Source organism: Anarhichas minor, unplaced genomic scaffold, assembly GCF_050575085.1.
Source record: "Anarhichas minor isolate MPS153535 unplaced genomic scaffold, ASM5057508v1 ptg000074l, whole genome shotgun sequence".
In the NCBI taxonomy this organism is placed as follows: Eukaryota; Metazoa; Chordata; class Actinopteri; order Perciformes; family Anarhichadidae; genus Anarhichas; species Anarhichas minor.
Window position 1 is genome coordinate 3,213,781 of NW_027466520.1, and position 16,469 is coordinate 3,230,249.

General features: G+C 42.2%; 1 protein-coding gene across 1 annotated transcript; it reads left to right on the forward strand.

Moving 5' to 3' along the window:
• Positions 1-95: 95 nt before the first annotated feature.
• gad2 (glutamate decarboxylase 2) lies at positions 96-15,326 on the forward strand. Its single transcript, XM_076080742.1, has 16 exons — positions 96-987; positions 1,290-1,352; positions 1,506-1,664; positions 2,328-2,561; positions 3,918-4,008; positions 4,879-4,991; positions 5,518-5,633; positions 6,026-6,105; positions 6,297-6,351; positions 6,515-6,631; positions 7,303-7,367; positions 7,484-7,562; positions 7,694-7,843; positions 8,708-8,815; positions 10,074-10,163; positions 11,602-15,326. Exons 1-16 carry the CDS (start codon positions 912-914, stop codon positions 11,773-11,775), a joined length of 1,770 nt encoding a protein of 589 aa, XP_075936857.1. The 5' UTR covers positions 96-911; the 3' UTR covers positions 11,776-15,326.
• The last annotated feature ends 1,143 nt before the right edge of the window (positions 15,327-16,469 follow it).

The following is a 16,469-nucleotide window of genomic DNA, read 5'->3' on the forward strand; positions in this document are numbered from 1 at the left end:
GTTATTCTCCCTGAAAAAACCGCAGCAAGTGAACAAGTCACGTGCAATAAATAATTTTGGAGTAACGAGCCCCTACAGGAGAGAGGAGGGACCCGTGCGCACTTTCGTGTATCTGAAGAAGCCTCCCCGCCGCTTCCTCCGCCCGGAGGCGCGCAATTTGGAGCAGCCGTTCTCCCAAGAAATAGGTCTACAACTGCCGGGCAGATGGATTAGTTGGCATTCGCTGTCCGTATGGAGGGTAAGTTCAGCGCGTGCAGGGGACAAAATGTTGGGGATGGATGGAGTCACGACGCACGACGCAGTTCGTCATGACTTGAAGTGCATCACGACGGGACTTCTTTAGTGACGTGATATTTAGGTTGGATGCAATTAGTCGCGTGTGTGCTGCATATGTACCAGCAGCTGTAGCATATAGGTGCTTTATTTGACGCCGCTTTTTTTGGGGGGGGGCTGCAGTTCGTTTTTATTTTATTTTTAGTGCACATTTTCATCCAAAAAAAGCCGACATTTCACCGCAGTTTGTTTTCTTTGCGCCTGAACTCTTAGCACTGCAATTTATAACACGAAGTGAGGAGAGCGCGGTGCGCTGACTGAGTCCAGTGTTTGCGGATTTTCTCTCTTGCGAGGACGCTGCTTTTATTCCTCGTGCACCTGTGGACGCCTGTAAAATAGAGAGCACACCGGGGACGTCTTTTTTCTGTTTCTTTTTTTATTTTCACAATACGTGTTTTTTATTTTTAGGGGCTCTCCTGCAGCACAGAGCGACTGTCGGATGCGTGGCGGGATTTTCAGCAGTCGGAGAGGTCTGGTGAGATTCAGCACCACATCAGCTTTGAACAGCTCCGGGTCGTCGCGTGTGGGTGGGCTCTGTCTGTCTCCGCGTCTCCAGCAGCTCCTAACTACCGGCAACAATGGCATCACAGGGTTTCTGGTCTCTTGGCGCAGATAATGCGGGGGCCAATACCGGGAGTCAGAGCCCCAGCACGCGTGAGTGGCTGTTTTTGTTGTTGTCTTCAAACCACCTCTGATGGACCAAAGGCGATGCTCTGATTCCAGTGCATTGTCTCGATGCATTGGGTGAAAATCCAAACAGGCCTGTTGTGTCTTTGAGTCGTCACATCTGCTTTTACTGATTTTATTGTTTCTGCAGGATGCAAGAATTCCGTCTAAAGAGCTATTTTAGTGCTTCTTGCATAGCGCCTTTTGTTTGTTTGTTCGTATCTTATAGTTGGACTCTGAAACCCCAAAGCCTGTTCATCCGTATTTGATTTATCCATTCTCTCTTCCAGCCAGGGCTTGGTGCCAAGCGGCGGCCCAGAAATTATCCGGAGGACTCGGATCGAAATTATGTGGTACGTCGGCTCACTGGCGGAGGAAGTGGAGGGTGTGTGTGGGGGGGGGGGGGGTGGGGGGTGGCACGCTGTTTCCACCATTATATTTACGGCTCGGCCTCGTCAGGTTAATACAAATATGTCCATATTTGTATTTTTTTGTGATGTCCAAAGCGCTGCTAAACGTCGCGGAGGTGGAGAAACCCGCCGATCCGGCCACCAAGCAGCCGCCGGAGACAGAGACAGAGACAGAGGCTGCCGGCTCGTGCGGCTGCAACAAATCCTGCAACTGCACCAAAGCTCCCCTGGTCTTCTCCGACCTCTATTCAACAGGTACAAAAGCATGTCGTACAAACCTGGACGTCAAACATCTGTCACATCTGTCTCGTTGAGCCACAGCATTGGCCTCGCTTTGGATTATCGTGATTTATTCAGTGTACAAATGTAATTTTATATAGTTAGTCATTTTAAATGAAAGAAAAACATCGTTGTAAATCGACTTTATGTCAATAATGTTCATTTAAATGTCATTTTATTGATTTTTCAAGAGGGGATCCGCTTCATTCTTTGTCCCCAGAGTGAATAAAAAAAATCTACATATGAAAAATATAATGTAAATAAATGGCAGAACTTGAAATGGATCACCATCCTTATATATACATCTATATTAAATATCGACAATATTCTGCGAGTTAAAGATAACATTTTTTGCAGTTTTTTTTGGAGAGGTCACCTTCAGCAGAATCTCTTGATTTGAGGTGTTGAACGTCGCAGAAACTTCAAAAACTTCCTTAAATGTTTAGACCTGTAAAGATGTAACGAAAGGTGTTTTTTTTGTCCCGATTAAAGGCCTGCAGGATCATTTACCAGCAAAAAAAAAAAGAAAAAAAAGGCCTAAACTTTGTGCATCTTAATGTTGCATGAAAACGTTTAACGAGGCTGCTCTCCAGTATGAATCACAAGACGTCTCCCACGCTGCTGTTATTCTGTCTACAGACCTGTTACCTGCCCTGGACAGCGACGCCAAAACAATGACCTTCCTGCAGGAAGTCGTGGATATTTTACTGGCCTACATCGTGGAGTCTTTCGACCGGGAAACTAAAGTTATTGATTTTCATTACCCGAACGAGCTGCTCCAGATGAACAACTGGGAGCTGCAGGGCGAGCCGGCCTCGCTGGATGACATCTTGATCAGCTGCCGCGCGACCCTCAAATACGCCATCAAAACAGGTCTGAATGTCGGGCACGTGCGTGATAAATAGCCTGCTTTATTTCTGACTTTTTTTCCAAACACGCTGAACAGTTTCAGTTAGGAAATATTCCCCGCCTTTTTTTAAATGTATGTATAGGCCTAAAGTCCGGCCTGCAGCTTGTCTTTATGTCAAATCACCAGACATTTAATATCTTATAATAAACATACATATTAGAAAATATATTTATAGAGAAAATAACTATAAATGGCACAGAGTCAGTGCAAATCCTAAATTACAACACTCAAATATGTAACAGATGATGAAATCTACCAGAAACATATTTTTAAGTAAATACTATCCTCCATTTTATGAAGGAATATCCTCCCAAAAATGCATAGTATTGACAGAATAACAGAATCTTTGTTTAGAATAAATAAATGACATTTAAAAAAAATCTACCTGGAAGTTGTCGTCCTCCTCTTCTTCCTCCTCCTCCTCCTCCTCCTCCTCCTCCTCCTCCTCTTCCTCTTGGCCACCAGACCGATAAATGCAGTGACGCAGTAAATCTGGTTCACCTAGTGGGAGATAATAGGCTAATAACCGCTCTTCATAGGCCAAGTCCATTATTCTCTCCTCGCTGACACACTGGAGAACACTTACAGCACGAGACAGATTTCATCCCCAAAACAACCAACACAGATATCTGTTTTTATAGATTTTATTTGGCGACATTTTAATTTAAACAGTTTATAAACATTCAATAATAAGCATATAACTGAAATAAGGACATTTTGAATGCACAGTATTTGTCAGCAATCATATCCCCTCCTATGAATACACCTTTATATTATTAACTGTCTTTTACTATATTGTCATTTCCTTTACATCATATTAACTGTGTATTACAGTAAACATTTATAAACTGCTTATAAATGCTGCATTGTATGTTTATATTGTAAATTAAAGTGAGACTTTTACTTCACCCTACTTAGGACACATTACGTATTTTTCATATTTAAAAAAAAAATATCCACATTTAATTTACTCAGTTTCAAAGCTGCTCTGTGTGATGCATTCTGTTTTACAAATCAAAGGTGGGAAAACCCTGTTTGGGTGTTTACACCCTCCACTAAACTCCTACACTAACAGATGCAACACCAACTGCATTCATTATCACTCCAGACCATCCACAACGTCACTGCAGCTGCATTCGTAAGCTGCAATTAACGCGTTTAGAAGATGACAGCTTCTGTTTCTTTTGCACAAACTCAGCGTAAACACACGGGAAGCGTATTTCAATTTTCCCCGACACCAGATCAAATGTTGAAATTGCAGCCGCCTCGCACGCTTCCTCTCTCATTTTCTCCTTTTGCTGCTTTTATTTCCCCCTCAGCCCATCCCAGGTACTTCAATCAGCTCTCCACAGGATTAGACATGGTGGGACTGGCAGCCGATTGGCTAACGTCCACGGCCAACACCAATATGTAAGTATGTGGCCCAGTGCTTCATCATGATTTCAAATGGTGATAATGACAATGAATTCCATTTCCGGTCCATCTGTATGCCGTCTGCACGGGCCGATAGCGGCCTCTTCTTTTTTCACTCAATCATGGCAAATGAAAAGGGTGAAAAGAAAGGCAGATCCTCCCCCTTACTCCCCCCCTGCACCCCTCCCACCTCTGCCTTTTATCCCTCCCCCTCACCTCGGATCTCCATGGGGATTCAAAGGGAGGAAAATTAGCCCTGAAATTAAATTCAGACTAATCTCAAGCTAATTTTGGTGTGTGTGTGTGTGTGTGTGTTTTTGTGGTGATAAACTCTGCAAGAGTCAGTCTTGGCAACTGTGTGCCACTGCAAAATACGCCTGCTGTTGACACAAGGGGGGTGGGGGGGTTAACATTACTGCAGCTAACACCATGTATTAGGAGAAACATACAGGAAATGTGCTTTTTGGTGCAGCAAGGATGATGGAAATGTGAGATTGCTGTATAACAAAGAGCCACGAGCCTCTGAAATGTGGAAAAAGAAAAGCGAGTACATTTTGTTCAAGAGCATGAGTGCAAATCAAGACATCGCCTCTTTTAGAAATGAAGGCGAAGCCTGTACAACCCACAATAATGCTACATGTTTTGAAAACAAAATATATATTGTTACCCTTCAAGTATTTGATTGATTCAGTGTTTTATCCGCCTCCTGCAAGAGCCGTCAATTTCACCTCTAAATATGTCCTGAAACACACAAATTGCAGGGGGGGGGATAAAATGTCCGTTTACTGGCTATTCTTTACGGGGATGAGTCATGGCACATTTTGTGTAACCACCCTTCAACCATGTGATGTCCCTTGTGTAACGCAGGTTCACCTATGAGGTGGCTCCTGTCTTTGTGCTGCTGGAGTACGTCACTCTGAAGAAGATGAGGGAGATCGTCGGCTGGTCGGATGGGCGAGGAGACGGCATTTTCTCTCCTGGTATGTTACGGCGACGCCAACCCCTCCACCCCTCCGTTTCACTCAAAATGGAACTGCCTGTGTGTGTGTGTGTGTGTGTGTGTGTGTGTGTGTGTGTGTGTGTGTGTGTGTGTGTGTGCTGTAATGTGTCAATTTGCATTTTGATGATATAAATGGAACTCGTTTCAAAGCCAATTAGCATAAAATGATTTTTCCAACTCAAGCCCCCACCTCGTCGCCCTCCAATCTTTAATTTCTCTCGTGCATTTCTGTTTGACACGTGAGGAGGAGCGATCATTGGGGAGTTTGATGACAAAGGCCGTGATTGGCTTTGACATTGTGGCCAGTTGGATGCTGTGTCATCCCTCTATACGCTCTCTATACGCTGTAAACAAAGGATTTTTTATTTGTTGTTTCATTATTTGAAGCATTCACGGACATTTTCTTAAACTGGGCTCTGAAACCCTGCATCACTCCCATGAGACTCTCGCAGTTCCTGCTGTGACACTGACTGGCTGTAAATCACTGAGCCCTGTCTGTCCTCCAGGTGGTGCTATTTCCAACATGTACGCCATGCTGCTGGCCCGCTTCAAGATGTTCCCCGAAGTGAAGGAGAAAGGAATGTCATCTGTTCCCAGACTGGTGGCCTTCACATCCGAACATGTAGGATTTATGTTTCAATTCAGCAGATAAACTTTGTCAATGTGTGTATATTGGATCAAATAATGAGCGTTTATCACTATTTGAATGTTCTTTTTAATAAATGAAAAGTCAAATACCTTCCTCTTCTGTGCAGGAATAACGTCAGATAGTTTTGCACATTTTGGTTGTGGCTGTGTTTGTGTGTTTTTAAAAGTGAAATATGAAGGAGATATGAAGGTGACTGGTGTGTCTCTCACACTATATGTCACTTCCTTCATCTATTAAGGACATTTAAAAGATGCTGTGAGCAAAAAACCAAACACAAACTGCCGTTTGACAAATGTACACACATAAGATGTTGCACAGATAGTTAAACACGACCTCTCGTTCGTGTTTCCTCCGTTATCTTTCAGAGCCATTTCTCAATCAAAAAAGCATCAGCAGCTCTTGGCATCGGGACGGAGAGTGTGATCTGCATCAAAGTAGATGAAAGGTAAAGTTGGCCTCTCGTGTCAGCACGAGAACTGAAAGGGAAAATATTAGAAATTGGATTCCACTGGTGGAAAGTAATTTAGTGCATTTACTCAAGTACTGCACTCAAAGTACACGTGGTTTGATTACGTTTTTCTTACAGGACTTCTATTTCTAATGTAGTATTATTGTTCTTTTTGTGTTTTTTTTCAGTGGTAAAATGATCCCGGCTGACCTTGAGAGGAGAATACTGGAGGCGAAACAGAAGGTAATGTGACACACATTAACAACACCGATATAAATACTGCAGATATTACTTCAACCAGCCTTCGTTTTCTCGCACTCAGTCGGCTGAAACCGCTGTGACGGTGAAACACGTCGGCATTGTTATCAGCTGCTTTCACGTACGATCATTTCCTGTCCGTCTGCAGGGCTTTGTTCCCTTCTTTGTAAGCGCGACGGCCGGAACGACGGTGTACGGAGCCTTTGACCCTCTCATCGCCATTTCTGACGTCTGCAAAAAGTACGACGTCTGGATGCACGTGGACGTGAGTGAAACAAGTTCTGCATAAACGTCTCCTGTTGCCTTATTTAAAACTCTGTTATAACCTTTAAAAATACACCTCTCCACTGGAGGGACTGTAGTGGAGGAATACACAGAAATACTGAGCTCACCAGTGACTTTGACAAATCTATTATGTCTGTCTGGCCTCTAACTGCTGGTGGTTGACCCAGATAGGAGCCAGCCATTTCCTATCTAACACTGGGGATTAGAAAAACTGGAACAGAGGCTGTAAATCACCTCCTCCACTGACTTTGCCATCATGGGCCCTCTCACTGAAGGAACTCTATCTGTTAATGAAGGTGATTTAGTCCTGACAGGGGGACACCTCTATTAAGAGACATAAATGGCCTTATCTATCATCCCTCAACTGGCTGAGATGGAGGAAAAAAAAGCATCCTGCTTTGTAGTTGCTATTTCTGTCGGGATTTGTGGATTTGTGGATGCAGAAATAAGAGTGTTTGAAGGCCTTCTTAACTATGAGGCCGGATAATCCACAGATGCTTGTTAAAAAACATGCATGCTTCTGACATTAAGAGCTTTTTCAAAGCTGACATTGGTGCCCATGTTGAAAGTGAAGAATGTAGTGTCCCTTTAAGGACTTTGAAGTTGTATTTACAGCGTGACATGATAATGATTGTCGGTCTGTGCTGTCAGGGTGCGTGGGGAGGAAGTCTGCTCATGTCCCGGAGACACAGGTGGAAGCTGGATGGGGTTGACAGGCAAGTTACGTTATTTGGGGGATTTTTTTGAGGGGGGGGAGTGGTGTGGACACAATCTGACAAGAAGCTAAAGAGCATTTGAAGTGACGAGGCGTGGTGGTTGTTTTTAACTGCAGGGCCAATTCAGTAACATGGAACCCACACAAGATGATGTCCGTCCCTCTGCAGTGTTCAGCCCTGCTGGTCAGAGAGGAGGTAGGCTTCTTCGTCTCTCACACACACACACACACACACACACACACACACACACACACACACACACACAGTGCATGTGAGTATTTGTTGTTCTTGTGGTGATTATAACCGTTCTGGATGTGATTTCGCAGGGTCTGATGCAGAACTGCAACCAGATGCACGCCTGCTACCTGTTCCAGCAGGACAAACACTACGACCTTTCCTACGACACCGGAGACAAAGCGATGCAGTGCGGACGCCACGTGGACATCTTCAAGCTGTGGCTCATGTGGAGGGCTAAGGTAGTTTGCTCTCTTGCTCATGTTTGCATGCAGCTCTTTGAAATACAGTTTTTTTTGTGTGACGTCTGCCTCGACCAGGCGGCAACCTCTGGTTCTGTAAAGTGAAGCCAATGCAGAAATGTCTTAAACTTGCATTCTCTCTACTGACCATCAGGGGGCGACTACTGTTTGCAAAAAGAAGTCAGATTGTATAGAAGTCTATGAGAAAATGACCCTACTTCTCTCTTGATTTATTCCCTCAGTAAACATTGTAAACATGAGTTTATGGTCTCAATCTCTAGTTTCAAGTCTTCTTCAATACAGCATGATGTTCATTTAGTACATTATGGTCCATTTAGAGTCAAACAGACCATAAAGCAGGGTATGCTTTAGGGCGGGCTTACTGTGATTGACAGGTCTCTACCAGAGCGACATTATATACAGTATGCATGACAGATGCAGCAATGTCAAGACACTGGATTAAATGCAAATTGTGGACATTCTTATCAAATGTTCTTGCAGAAAAACATGATTTGTCTCTTCTTATTTACACTGTCGTAGCTGTCAGGGATGCCCAAAGTAAGTTAGATTTGGCTTGCTAGATGTTTCTAATAGATTCTGACATAGATTGCTGTTTTTGCTGTAAATGGTCTTTAAATATGTAGGATCAGAAATTGTTAAATATTTTTCATAATCTGTGAGTGAGGTTAGAAACAATGGAGAGGCAGAGACAATGGTTCACGGAGAAAAGCATTTAAATAAAGGGTACTTTACCATTTTGCATCACAATACAATGGAGTGTTTGCTTCTGGCCCCTGGACCCCCATTAAGTTTCAACTAAATAAACATTTAAAAACTAACAGATTGAAACGTTTCCTTCGACAGGGCACCATCGGGTTTGAGGCTCAGATCGACAAGTGTCTGGAGCTGTCGGAGTACCTCTACAACAAGATCAAAGACAGAGAAGGATACGAGATGGTCTTCAATGGGAAAGTACGTCCACATTTAACTTCCGCTCTCCACAAGAATCCTTATACAGCCGCACAATCAGAGGAGAGTAGCTGACATTAGTCCACGTTGCTTCTCTTACCTCCGTGTGTTCGGTGTCATTACGGGTGACGTGATTGACGTGCAGCGTGCTCCTGCTTTGTGTTGGATGAATGCCATTTTTAACTCTAGCTGTCAGTATAATGTGCTGCTATTATGTTTCATGAATAGCACAGCGGCCTGTAATTGCTCATATGCATATGAATGGCAGCGTCTGAAGTATCCTCTGCAGCAGCCCAAACATACGACGGGGTTATTAAGCTAAAAAAAAACCTTTTACAGGAGAAGTGCTTGGACACCCAGAGTCATTTATAGTGAAAGCTCTTTAATGTTTCAAAGCTTATTGTTTCCTCGCTGAGCCACAAAAGACTGAGAGCATCATAACCCAAAGGGTGGTGGGGGGGGAAGCCAAGTCTTCTGGGCATCGGCCCAGGTGTTCACTTGTCTGTATAGCTCCCATCGAGCCATTACATCAATCTGATGTTGAACAAATGACGGCGGAACCAGAGCGGGTCGTCTAAATGAGGCTGGTGTGCATGGCTAGTCAGCTGTTGATAATGAATGATCTACACCTCGGCTGCTCCAGCGAGGCTTCACATGCCAAAAAATAAGAGAGATGCGTTGGCTTTCAGACGTTTAGAGAATGTCTGAGGAGGAGGCAGCTACCTGTCTGACGCTGGGAACACATAATGGGTTTCTTTGTTACGCCTGGAAACAGAATCCGCTCTGGCTTGAAGTAATCGACGGGCTGCGGTTACTTTCGACGCTTTTTATTTTGAGGTATCTGTAGGATTTCTACCAAAGATGATTGTTAAATGTGTGTGTGCACTGCATCTATATTAATATTGTTAGCTGCTAAATGTTCGACAGACGTACAAAACTAGGGATGCACATATCAGTCAAGTTGCGGGCCGTAGAATCAAAACAATGAGCTGAAAAGAAGCAAGAACGCTCTGTAGATTTTAGTTAAACTGAGTCTTGTAATAGTTCTGTGAGCAATTGTTTTTGCTTTACACATAAAATACTGAATATAGCAGTTTTATAATGTGATTTTGATGCTACCACAAAGACAAGACAAGTCAAATTCTACACATAGTGGCTTTAATTTTAACAACAGACATTTACAAAATGTTCCTCAGCCTTATGTGTGCATGTTTTGCTTTGGTGGCGGTTTATTGCTCTCATCTCTTGTGTGTTCCCCCAGCCTCAGCACACCAACGTCTGCTTCTGGTACCTCCCTCCTGGGATCCGCTACATGGAGGACAACGAGGAGAGAAAGAAACACTTGCACAAGGTGGGCGAGCGGAGATAAGAAGCCCGACTATGATATCTACCAAAAACACCTTTCACTGCACCTTTCGTTTGCGCTACAAGCCTTTCACTCCTATCCAGTTTGACCATCACATGTCCCCCCCGTCATCAGGGACAACATGGCTACCACTTATCCTCTGGATTAAAAAAACTATACTTTGCCATACATGAGGTGTACTTAGTACATTGTGACAGTTTTGCTCACAGAAGGGTATCACAGGCCTGAGCTCACAGCGGCCACTCAGAGGATCCCACGGCAGCGGGGGCCGACTAATTGACAATTAGGACAAACAGATTGGGGACGTGCAGCCCATAAAAAGAGCTCTCTGCATCTGTAAAACCAGCCACCGTAGATCGTTTGTCAAAGCACATCAAACGGAGAGATTTCCTTTTGTTTTTCCAAAGTTACGCCTCACTGAAACCCGAGTGTTTGGACAGCTCGCTGTTTTTCCTGCAGACTCTGACACTCAGATTGAGGGATGATGTAATCTTGAGGAAAACGTCCAGACTGGAGGAGCTTGATTTCCACTTGCACTTAATGGCTACTTCTGAAGGATAACTGGAAAATTGTCAAAAAGACTGATTTGACAGCAATCTGCAGATGTTGATTGATTATTTTACTGAAGCACCTGCAAGAGATTAAGAGGGATTATGTGAGGAGAACTACAGGACAGAACTCGCCGCTGCACTGCAGCCTTTATACTGTAACCCCAGTGGTGGGAGAAGTACTCAGATTCTTAACTTAAGTAAAAGTACTTGTTAGTCCTGCATTCGAAAATCTACTTCGGTAAAAGTACATATTACATTTATATATAAAATGTCCCCTTTCAGAGCGTTAAGTCATGGAGCCTTTAAGGTCCTGAAGGATTTCATGCACCTTAGATAGTAATTTTTAAGTTCTTATTGCTGCCAGGAGGATCATGCGATTGGTGGCTTGTGTGCGTCTGTGAGTGACTGTGCACCTCTGTGTCTGTCCGTGGCTAATCTTGCATTCTGCTGCAGCAAACAGCATATTATTTTGGGTGCTCATTCATAGCTGCATAACAAGGACCTCTCGTGGTTGCGGTGACTCACATTTTCTCAAAACATCTTTAAATGCCTGTTTTATACCGGTATTGACGTAGTCCTCTCTCACTACTCTTAACAGGCCCCCGGCCAGTAGGACGGCCTGATAGTACAGCTGAGTGGATTTTCTCTTAAATTGGATGTACTTAACTATATTTCAGTCCCTCCAAATTGTACTTAAGTAATGCAGCATACTTGAATACATGTACACAACCCTACAAGCTCATTTCATTGTTTGTTTTGTGCCTCGTAGTAAATAGATATGAACCAAACCAATGGAACGATGAAGAGCTTATGCAGTGTTTGATCTTCTCTCTGCTTCTGTTTATTCATACTGTATGTACTGACCCTTTCAGGTGGCTCCGGTGATAAAGGCCAGGATGATGGAGTACGGCACGACCATGGTCAGCTACCAACCGCAAGGAGACAAGGTCAACTTTTTCCGCATGGTGATCTCAAATCCCGCGGCGACCTTCGAGGACATCGACTTTCTTATCGAGGAGATCGAGCGACTCGGCCATGATCTATAAGACTCACCTCGCCAAATCCTCCCGTACGTTACCCCCTTGACGGATGAATTGTTTGTCGTGAATGTACTGGTAAACGTATTTCTTTTCTCTCTCTTTCCTCCAAACGTCACATATTTAAGAGTATATTTGAGGGAAAAAAAGATCTACAGATATATATATATATATATATCCATATATTATGTATTGTAGCTTTGCCGTGGACTAACTTGGTCCAAAGCTATGTAAAAGTGCTTCTGTCTGCATTTCCTATAGTGTAGTAGATCCCAGTAAGTGATGTAACTTGTACTTTTTGTGATATGAAACGCTTGTGCAATAGGTCGATGAGGAAGAGTTTTTTATTTGTGGGATCATTTCTCATTTGCAGAGTATGTTGTTAAGTGCCAAACGTGGTCGTGTTCTACTGTAACTTTACAATTTAAACTTCTGGTTTAAAATTTAAAAAAAGCACTTCACCTTACCTCAGCGTAATCAACTGCCTTTACATCTGCACATAGTATGTCAAGCAGTGATGTTGGTCGTTTTTCTCCTGACTGGTGATGTATAGCAGCACCAGCACATGTTAGACAAACTGGAGCAGGCCGTCAGTAGTAAATATGTACAAAAGAAGGCATTTCTATCAAAATTACACAACAGCAAGCATTTATGAAGGCGTGTCGCTCCATCGCGCTTCACATCAGCCTCTGACAGTTTGATCTGCAGCTTACGATGCTTATTTAATATTGCAGCAACACTTTATACTCATTTTACATACGCACTTCTCTCCGGTGTATTTAAGGTTGTAAAGGCTCGTTTTGTTAGCTGTGCTGAGTGTGCTTTACATGATGAAATGATCTAAACTGAGAATAATCAACATTGAAGAGGTAGCGTTAAGTTATAATCCTTAATATTATTCTTTATTTCAAACCCCGTTGTTTTGCTACGATTAACATTTGTGTAGCCATTCAAAGTATTTGGAGTTTTTAATCGCCTCTCTTTACAGTAGTTTTAATTGTTGGTGGCGGAGCTTTGAACTTTCGCAACAAAACTATTTGATTAGGGTGGTTTGGGTTAAAATAAGTAAGTTTGTTAGGTAGCTAGCGTTAGTTAAGTGGCGAAGTTACATAACAAAACTACGGTAAATTAAGTCAACGTTAACTTGGTTTCACACGAAACATGAACAGCGGTCTCGTGGGCGAAAGTCCCGTGTTTGACAAAGCAAATTCCCTCCCACGGGCCCACTGATAACGTACGCTTGTTGGGCCAGTGGGCATCACATGACCTGCAGTACCTACTGTGGCCACTATGACTACGCAGCGCCGAGTTGTTCCTGGCAGTTTTGTCGCGCACTTTCTGTTATCAAAATGAATCGTTAAGGATTATAACTTTGATGAGCACTTAATGAAAGATCAAGGATCTTTAAGAAAACTGGGAACGGGACAATAATGGTGTTTTGTCTGAGTAGAGGAACTTCACCAGACTTGCAGCTACTGCATACCTGACATCTATTGCACTAAATCAGGAGGAGTATCCCTTAGCATTGCAACTGAGATTTCTTCTTTATTCATTCACAAGCAATATTTGAGTATGGGTCCAATCTATACACCCTGGAAAACAAAAAATCTAATTTAAGCGTACAATAGTTAACGGTAATCAAGTTAAACATGCTTACTGTAGGCAGGTTATAGTTGATGGAAAGTGAACCCTGATTTTAAGAAAAGCAGGGCTTCACTCGCATTTTCATTAGAACAAGTTAGAAAAGCACAATTTGCTCAACACGGTCGCTCAGTGTACAATCACTTTTGATCATAGATTGTAAATAGTATTTCAAAATGTCCTAAGTACATATCTTTGTGTATACATAAGTGTACATAAGACGTATAATCAGAGACTATTTGTGAGGTAAAGTTATTCATATATTCTCTATCTCCAATATAGATTACTTGTATTTTCATCCTGTTTGTCCAAAAGGCTTTTTTCCTGTGTGTGGTGTGTGTGTGTGCGCGCGTGTGTGTGTGTGTGTCAGATACTTGACTTGGTTTGTGACTCTTCTGCTATTTCAAAGAAAACGTGTTTCAGGGACTGGCTTTAAAGAAACCGACAGATTTCACTTCGAAACACTTGCGAGTCTTTTGCGAAGAGACTCTGGTGTTTTGATTTTAAATGAATATGCAAAGCCTCTTTTCACTCTGAAGCCCTGTGTTTTTGTGAATACTTGACAGTGTGTGCCAATGTGTACCTTAGTGTGTTTGTAACTGTGTTGCCTTAGTATAAATTTGCCAGTATTGTCTAGTTTTCCTCCAAAGGGGAGGTTGTGCACTTTAGAGTATACACATGACCTAATAACGTGCAATGTTCAATCGTTGTTCATAAATTGATGTTTAAAAAAAAACCTCAAAAATGTAACTTGGTCTGAATGTGACATGCATCAAGGGTCTTTTTTTGTTTGCATTTTACAGACATTATGAAAGTTTTACATCCCAACAGAGATTAGATTTATTAATCCTAATTCCCAGATTTAAAAAGAAATTGGCGTGAACACTGTGACACGGACAATGTCAGATTTATTACAGCGACACAGGAATCTCACTGTGGCGGTCGTGGAAAGCCGGACATTTTTCTTCTCTTGCTGCTGCTGCTAGACTTGCTTCTTTTGCACGTGCATGCGATGCCTTGCCTATCCAGCTTGTTCGATATCTCCTATATATCTATTTCTCTCTCTCTCTATATATATATATATATATATAAATATATACAGTATGTGTAGCTCCTGTAATTAGCTTTAGTGTCCGACGTATAGCTTTAGCCTGTAGATTAGTGCACTGTCGCTCGAGCCTTTACATGTGATTCTCTGTGTATTGGGCTTCCTGTAAAATTTCTCCGTGCCGCAAGCATGCTAACCTCGCCTAGCATTGTAATCCTCTCCGCGCTTGATCTCACTATCTCTATCCTCTGTCTTTCTTCTTCTGCCTGAAGACTGTCGCAGCTCTGAACGTAAAGTATTATATATCTATCTATCTATCTATCTATCTATCTATATGTGTGTAGCCCCTCAGCATGTCTCTCTGAAAGCTCTTTTCTGCTCTGCACCTGTACGACCTTTTCTCTCTTTCTCTTCCTGCTTCGCCCTCCTCTAGCAGTGACATTGTCACCTCGCGCTTTCCTCCAACGTTTCTCGGCTGCCCGCTGTCGTTCCGTTTTTTTTCCGTGTCGGGTGTGTTGACTCGTGTCACGGTGCCATAACGTCGCCATTTTATTTTGGTTTCACCGAAAGGCCCTTGACTCTTTGGGATGTATGAGAAACAGAATCAATAAGATGTAAACTTGATTGTCCAAAAACTTGTCCAATACAAGTGTTGTTAGCCTTTAACACAAGTATAGAAAATATATAAATATAAACCCTGGTTTCTTGCTTACAGGAATATATTGTTTGTTGAACAATTAAAATCTCTAGTGCTCAGAGTGCAGTTCACTTTCACGTATGATTTTAAATCGTATGTTCTGCAAACTGCTGTGCTAGCTTCTCTCAAACATTCATTTGTCCTGAACTATATGTTACTGTTGGGAAAATATAAATAAATATTGTCAAAACAAAGATTATTGGAATCTGTGTTTGTTGTGCTTCAGTCTGTCGGCTAAAAACACGAGTGTGTTGTGATTGAGAAAAGAGATGCTATCACGTATCCCAATACGTCACCACATGTCCTATATTTCTTATATTTATCATTCCTTATTACTTACATGCTTTACATATATTGTGTTATATGGTGTTTCATTATGAACATAATTGATACTTTGCGTAGTCTTTTGTTTGTATATTAAGTGATTCTTTGTTTCTATTTTTCCTATATTATGTGTAAGGGCAACTGTATCAAAGTAGTTTCCCACCGGGATTAATAAAACAGTTCTTAATGTGATACTGATAGATTAAGAACAGATTCAAACACTTTTTTCATACAAAATATACACAAAATAATGACAATAATACAAACATAACGGTTTCATGTTTCTCGTGCAACTCCAGTAAAAAATCCAAGATGTTTATTGTCACTCTGGTTATAGAAGTACAATCGTGTGAAGTGCTTTCACAGGGAGGATCCATAAAGGAAAGAAAATGTATTGTAAATATATAAAGTTATATAAAATATGAGACAATAAGTACAAAAATATCCATTAGTGGTATTTTTGTGAGAGGCATCGCTGGCAGGTTACACACCTCTCCCTAGATGGCACTGCAGCTCCACACGTGAGTCACGAGGAGCAGCAGGGAGTGTATTTTGACCTTTACTAAAAACAGACATGCACAGCAAATGTGGATGGAATTTTTGGCAAATAAAAATTATTTTCTGTTTATTGTCTCAATGAGCTGTTTTTTTTTTTTTTGCTCTCAATCATTCCTGATTACAACATCCTTTTATGGCCAAACGAAAGAAAACATGCATCCCAAAGTATGTAAAAGGTTCCCAGATGTTTTACCTCATCTTTCCCTCTCAAACACAGATAAAGAGGAAAAGCACCTCGTGGGAATAATCACCGCCTCTGTGACAAAGACTCACAACCACACAGGGGTTTACCTTGTTTGTTTTATTTAAGTGATTAGCATAAGAAAGTGACACTCCATGTTTTAAACGAAACATCTGGGCGGCACACTGTATCAGCTGGCTCTGCATGAAGCCACTCAGAAGAAGCGGATGGTTTTGACATTACAAATGTGACAT

Coding starts and splice junctions, on each gene's coding strand:
- gad2 (XM_076080742.1), top strand. CDS start 912: ATGGCATCACAGGGTTTCTGGTCTCTTGGCGCAGATAATGCGGGGGCC. Junction 6,106..6,296: donor TGCATCAAAGTAGATGAAAG/GTAAAGTTGGCC, acceptor GTTTTTTTTCAG/TGGTAAAATGATCCCGGCTG. Junction 8,816..10,073: donor AGATGGTCTTCAATGGGAAA/GTACGTCCACAT, acceptor GTGTTCCCCCAG/CCTCAGCACACCAACGTCTG.